General features: G+C 58.8%; 2 protein-coding genes across 2 annotated transcripts; both read right to left on the bottom strand.

Annotated features, from left to right (window-relative positions):
- SPRG_19131 (hypothetical protein) lies at positions 1-1,846 on the bottom strand (the record flags this gene model as incomplete). Its single annotated transcript, XM_012339932.1, has 5 exons — positions 1-219; positions 270-486; positions 537-614; positions 658-844; positions 886-1,846. 5 exons carry the CDS (start codon positions 1,844-1,846, stop codon positions 1-3), a joined length of 1,662 nt encoding a protein of 553 aa, XP_012195322.1.
- A 1,134-nt stretch (positions 1,847-2,980) lies between these two features.
- SPRG_22083 (hypothetical protein) lies at positions 2,981-3,981 on the bottom strand (the record flags this gene model as incomplete). The annotated part of the gene is made up of 2 exons (XM_012339957.1): positions 2,981-3,052; positions 3,106-3,981. The coding sequence occupies 2 exons, from the start codon at positions 3,979-3,981 to the stop codon at positions 2,981-2,983; spliced, it is 948 nt and encodes a 315-aa protein (XP_012195347.1).
- Positions 3,982-7,010: the final 3,029 nt, after the last annotated feature.

Below are 7,010 nucleotides of genomic sequence, written 5' to 3'. Positions count from 1 at the left end.
CTATAAGCGGGCTGGCGAGGCCACGTTGCACTCGAGAAAACTCTGAATGTGCTTGGTCGACATGCCGGCCCGGTGTAAATCGTGCACGGATGTGAACGGTCCGAGGCGTCGGGCACGCAAAATCTCCGCCGCGCGCTTCCCACCAATGCCCTGGAGCTCCAACAGCGCTGGCTTCGAGCCTGTGTTGAGCGTCTCGAGGACATCGTTGGTCAGAATGGCCTATCGCACCAAAGGTTATGAGACACGTCCAAGCGATTTTCTCAACGTACTTGAAGCGTCGTCTCGATCGGTGCTTTTAAATCCACCAACATGTGACGTGCACTCGTTAGCTCCGTTTGGAGGCGGTCGATACGCGCTTTGAGCTTGGTGCTGGTTGCTGGGAGGAGGCAGTTGGTGCAGTTGTACACGGCAAGGGCCGCGGCCAGCCGATCGCGCTTCTCGAATGTCATGGCCAGATGCAGAAGCTTGCGAATCATATCGGCAGTACTACATGTCCCCATCAGCCGACGTTGAATACTATCCAATAGTGCATATACCTTGGCTTGCTGACCTTCACGGGGGTCTGGAAGGTGTCCTTGGTCGGCGTGATGGTCGGTGGGAGGTTGGTGAGGTTGCTACACAGCGTCAAGATCCGGTCCGAGGGTCCGCATCGCGTACCTCAGCGGCTTGCGCACGGTCGTTAGCGGAGCGATGCTCTCCCGGCGCATCGGAATGCGACTCGGCGTCTTGGGCGTGCCCGTCGGCGCCGCCTTGAGAGCGACCGGTGTCTTGGGTGGCGACTCGAGCTTTGGCTTTTGGGTGGCTCGTCGGATGCAAAGCTTGGCGCCCGTGGTCGCTTCGTCGGCTCGGGCGTCACCAGCGCTGCCTTTGTGAGTTTGCTCCGACGCCACGCTTCGAGGCGCTCTTCGAGGGAGCTGAGCGTTGGCGTCGGGTCGGGTGGTGGCAGGGCCGACGTCTCGGGCGTCATTTGCATCGGGCTTCGGAGCGTCGTTGGGTGACGGACCTTGGCTGCGTACTGCAATGCGTGGAAAGCATCGTCAACGTTGGCGGTCGATACGGTGCAGAGGAGCGTCGCTGCGTGCATGTCGCGGCAGAGTCCGTCGTGCAAAAGGCGTGTGAGCTTGCTATCGCGGAACGGTACGAGCGACTTGCCTTCGTTGATTGCGCCGAGAACTTTGCCGAGGACGAAAAACGTCATCGCGTTGCTGCTGCTGTCGCTGGACCGAGGCTGCAGGCTCCGTCGGCGCGACTCGTCGACGCGGGCCAAGTCCACAAGATGGATCGTACCGGCTGTGGGCTCGCCATCGACGCCGGTCGTCTGCACCGAGAACGTGACGATTTTGTGACTCTCGCGGCTTTGGGGGCGGCTCGCGTGCTCGTAGAGCCTTCTAAACTGCGCGAATGTCGTGATTGGCAGCGTGGCGAGACCAGGAACGACGACGTTGCCTGTCGCCGATTGCCGGATCGGCAGGTCGGTTCGATCGCTCTTCGTATCGAGGAGGTCAAAGACCTTGTTGCGGTGGATCTCGAGGACGCTCAGTTGGATCGTATGCAGGGGCGCCGACGCTTGCTGGAACTGGAGCAAGCGCTGCATCGTGCGGGGTACAAGGCCAGGGCTCGTCGTCGATCCGTCGATCGTAAACGTCTTGCCGCTCTTTCCAGGGCCGTACGCGATGAGCGTCGTGCTCTTGCCGTCAAAGGCGAGTGGGATGGCGGCGGCCATCTCGCGCCGGAAGAGCTCGTGCTGCGTCGCGGTCTCGTCGTAGCACTGGTCAAAGTCCATGCGCTCGTCGCCGATCTTGACGGTCGTGGCCTGCCGACGGCCCAGGTCCCGCTGCACCTCCATGCTCCGTGGCGCGCCCCGAGAAAGCTCCGTCGGCGGCGACCGCACGCGGACGACGACCTTGACCGGTCGCTCGGTCATCGTGCCAAAATTCAATTTTCAAATCACGACCACGCTCTTGATTGGTCCAAATTAAATTCGGCACATGCCGCACGGACGATCGACGCGCGCCACCCTATCCCTTGTCCAGTACCACAGCCCAACGAGGCAACTCCCGACCCTATTGCTTGGACGAAGAAGATGACCTTTCAGTCGGGGCCACGACTGATCAAATCGAGATCGTAGCTCGACGCTACACAGCACAACACTAAACAAGTCATTTCAAAAGCACCAACTAGTACAGAGCGAACTAGGCGTAGGTACTCGAGGATCCAATCCCGCGAACAATGTAGACGGACGCGAGCGTCGTCGGGTCCGTGGGATCCCCGTGGAATCGGCAGCTCCAAATGGCGCCAAAGGCTCCGTTTTTGATGTCGCTGTTCATCCAAGCGACGAGAGGAACGTTGTGCGCAATGAGGAGCTCGGTCGCTTCGTCTTCCTCTTGTGCGCGGTAAACTCTGGCGGCCACTTCGAGGCCCCGGAGCGTGATGCCACCTTCCATGACAACAAACGGTGCGTCCACAAGCGACATCGAGGCAGCAGCGGTGGATAGGGGGCTCGCAGACATGATGCGAAAGGGAATAAATTTGGTGAGTGTATCGATGGTTCTTGCCAATTGGCTGTGGTAGCAATGCAATTCGTGGCCTTTCTCTTGGCGCGTGGTTGGGACGAGGCGCGATGGGGACGTTGGCAGGTGTCCCCCCAGAAAGTGTGCAACGCCATGTCCACGGTTCAAATTTCGTGGGTGATGCAATGATATGCATTGATCAGCTTTCGAATGCATTTGTTGTTGGCTTGGCATGCTTGGTAATAATATCAATACAAGCGTGCGGTGGGTCTGTCGCCGCCGCCGAGCGATCGTGACCATCTCAGCTTTGATTGTTGAATCTCAATCGCCCTCTCTATTCGAGTCTGAAACCACGATGTGACCAGCATCTGTAATCAGTAGTACTGCACAACAAAGTCAATTCATTCAAAGCGGTGACGACCTACTGCAGTGGTTCGTCCATTGGAGCATCGTCCCCTTCACCCTCGTCTTCATTCGCTGCACGCAGCGCCCTGGCCCAATACGCTGCCAATCTCCCGGGCAAGGTCCCAGGCGCCACGACGCTCGAGCGAGCGGGATAGATCACAGTCACTTTTGGTACCATCTCATCGTGCACCTGGTAGATGACCTTGTACAAGTCCATTTCCAGGCGCTCGGTCGTTGGTGGCGCGTCAGCAAGGAGGTCATTATCGTCCAAGAAGAGCAGATCCGCGACCTTGATCTTCAGCACCGGGCAGTCCATAGCATCGAGTTGCCAGCTTTTGTGTCCGAGTGCAACTTCGTGGGCCACGCCATCTTCAAAGTGCGGCATAGCATCCGCATCTTCATGCCTTATCACTTGGTAGATGTCGCTCATGGCGCGCGGCGTCAACGGACCCGTGCCAATGCTGGCCACGTATGCAAGATGCGGCGCGTGTCCATTCGCGCGGTTGAGCTGGACGGCGACGGCGCCGAATTGGCGAGGGTTGTCGTCTGGTCCTTTGAACATCTTGATGCCAACGGCCGTGCGAAGAGACGGAATGAGCGCGAAATACCCGAGCAGCCACTCGAGCAAGCGCCGAAAACTGCGGTTCCTGTGTTCGAGCTCCACGACCACGCACGGCTCGGAGTTCCGGCTGTCCCGAAACTGCTGGAAGAAGACCGTATCGGGTCGTCGCGTCTGTCCAGGCAGCACAAGGTCAAAGCCCAGCGTGGAGATCAAATGGTTTCTCTCCAGAGGCGTGCGCAAGAAGCTGATGGCGCCGACGCCACGCTGGTGCGGACCTCCAATCGCACGGACAATGTAGACGGACGCCAGCGTCGTCGGGTCTGCTGCGTCGCCCTCAAACCGGCAGCTCCAATACACGTTGAAGAGGCGGTTGTCCAAGCCGTGCTCGAGCCAGTGCACAAGAGGAACGTTGCGCGCAATGAGAAGCTCGGGTGCGTCCTCGTCTTGCGCGAGGTAGCTTCTGGCCGCTGCCTCGAGGCCACGGAGCGTGATGACGCCGTCCATGACCACAAACGGTGCATCGGTGGCCGAGGAGGAGGATGACACTGCTGCAACCGATGGCACGGAGGTGGCAGTGGAGACCATCGGGGCGCTCGTTCCTGTCGGGCTCGCTAACATGATAAAATGGCAGTCTTGGCTGTTCCGAGAATGGCCATTCGGAATCGCTTGGCTATTTGCTTGTTGAAGGCGCTTGCGATTGCTCATTCTACGCGCCTCGTCCCAACCAGATTACGAGAAAGGTCCGCAACTCTACCAGGGGAATGATGCTTGCCCGAACGGTTGCACGACAGCGACGGTGCCGGTGACCTAGCCCGAGATATTAGCAGCGCACTTGGACATGGTGCTCCGTGAGCAGGAGGGTGAGCACCATGGAAGCGGAATGGACACAAGCCAAATAGTGTGCGCGCCAAGGGCAGCTTTGACGCTGCTTCATAGGTGGCGAGCACTTGCCTGTTCAAGATCGATATGTCGGCGTATCTTGACAGATTGCCACGCAGAGGCCCGTGAGACTCTGCCAACTACGGACATGACATTCTTTAAGCAGGCCCGTGCCCGATGTCTCGTTCAATGCTTGGCCGGAACGAGTGCGTCATCTGTTTCGCTTGCCGTCACGAGGAGGTGCCACCTGAGTAACGCGACCTCGTTCGGCTTCTTGCTCCACACGAGTGGCCGGCCCAGCACCTTGTACCGCGCTTCCATCCGCGTCCGCCTAGACCACGTCCCTCCACCGCGAATCCACAACCCAAAGTGACAATCAAGATCGCATGCAAACACAAACTCGATTCGATCAAAGTCGTGAAGGGTGCGTTCGGTTCACCTAAAGTGCGCACATTTCTCACACTTCGAGGCCATCCACGCAACTTCGAAAAAAATGTGTTGCGTGGCGCATTCGGTTCAAATCCGCACAACTTGGCGCACTTTCCGGAAAAAGAGCACACTTCCAAAGTTCGTCTCGGCCGGGATCCCGAGACAAACCTTGGGCGCACTTTCCACTGCTTTGGGAAAAATCCTTTCCTCGATCCGAAAATCCTGATTTGGGTCCTATTTTCACCCTGTCCTTTTTTGCTTGCTTGGTGCAACATGAACCAACGCAAGGACGCTGCGCGCCACACCGCTCCCCATAGACGCGCTTCTTGGCGCTTGACGCCTAAGGACTATAGGTGCGCTAGGAGCGCTCCACCATGCTGCAACTACATGCGCAGAGCGCGCTCTTGTAGCTTCCAGATCGACGCAGTAGAGCCCACGGAACCCAAGCACAGGCCGCCGCGTCGCGCCATCCGGGCGCCGCCGTCAGTCTGCGCACGAGTATGAGCATCGCATGTATGGTACGCCGCGTCAATGGTCATCGCATGAGCTCTCCTGTAGTAGCCATAGTCATCGCAGCGATGATCCACGGTTGCCGCTCGGTGGCCGGCCGTCCGCCGCCGCGGGCCATTCATGTGTTGTCCTAAAACTCCGAAAGTCGGCGTCCATCGATGAACCGAACGCGATTTGCAATCCACGCCACAAAAAGCGCGCTCCGGAAAACGTTGCAATCGAAGTTGTGTGGATTTGCGATACGCACTTTGAAAGTAGGTGGTGAACCGAACGCACCCTAAAACTGCTGTTGCCAATCTACTCCATTGGTTCGTCCATCGGAGGATCGTCCTCTGCGCCTTGGACTGCATTCGCGGCCGCACGGAGGGCCAAGGGCCATTGCACCGCCAGCACAGGCCCAGAAACGGCGTTCGTAATCACGGGTGGTTCCATGGCATCGTGCACTTTCAAGATGACCTTGTACAGATCGATCTCGAGGCGCTCGGTCGTTGGTGGCGCGCCCGCAAGGAGGTTGTGGGTATCCTCGTAGAGCAGATCTGTGATCGTAATGTGCAGCACGGGGCGAGCGGCCGAATCGAGCTGCCACTCGCGATGCCCCAGCGCGATCTCGAGAGCAATGTTGGCTTCAAAGTGTGGCATCGCATCGACGTCTTCCCGTCGGATCACCTCAGCGATGCCGATCAGAGCTTGCTCTGTCAGTGGCGCCGTGCCGATGCTGGCCACGTACACGAGCTGCGGCGCATGCCCAGCTGCGCGGCTCAACATGACGACGATGGCGCCAAACTGGCGCGCGTTGCCATCCTGCGGGCCAAAGATCTTGATGCCGACCGCGGTCCGAAGAGATGGAATCAGTCCAAAGTACTCGACCAGCCACTCGAGCAAGCGCGGAAAGCTGCGGTTTAGGAGCTCGAGCTCCACGACCATGCACGGATCGATGTTCTCGCCGTCGCGGAACTTCTGGAAGACGGCCAAGTCGGGCACTCGCGTCTGTCCAAGCAGCTTAAGATCAAAGCCAGTACAGACGATCAAATGGTTTCCTTCCTGAGGAGTGATCAATTCCTTGAGCTCGTCGACTCCACCCTGATGCGGCTTTCCAATCGCACGGACAATGTAGACGGACGCCAGCGTCGTCGGGTCTGCTGCGTCGCCCTCAAACCGGCAGCTCCAATACACGTTGAAGAGGCGGTTGTCCAAGCCGTGCTGAAGCCAGTGCACAAGAGGAACATTGCTCGCAATGAGAAGCTCGGGCGCGTCTTCGTCTTGCGCGAGGTAGACTCTGGCCGCCGCCTCGAGGCCGCAAAGCGTGATGACACCGTCCATGACGCTGAACACTGGGGCTGGGACAGCGGCTGGCGACATGGCGGCGTCAGCGGGCGGCGACGAGGCAGTGGGCGGCGACGAGGTCGTGGAGGCCGTCGGGGCGCTGGTCGACGTCGGGCTCGTTGACATCGCAAAATCGGATTTCTGTTTTTGCTGGCCGTTCGGCGTTGGCTGGCCCTTCTCCGAACGGCCATCCGGAATCGCACGCTTCTTGGGGTTGTTGCGTTGGCTCTTCTTGCGCCCCATCGAGTCGTCGTCGGGGCAAAGCAAGTTGGAAAGTGCAAACCAATTGGCAGCGCACGACGACGAAGGTCGATGGGCAAGGTGTCTTGATTTTAACGACAACTTTTAATCGCGTCCAAAGCGGTGCCGACTCGTAGTTTGTATACGCTACC

This window comes from Saprolegnia parasitica (assembly GCF_000151545.1).
Source record: "Saprolegnia parasitica CBS 223.65 unplaced genomic scaffold supercont2.3, whole genome shotgun sequence".
NCBI lineage: Eukaryota > Oomycota > Saprolegniomycetes > Saprolegniales > Saprolegniaceae > Saprolegnia > Saprolegnia parasitica.
This window is presented reverse-complemented; position numbering and strand designations above follow the sequence as displayed.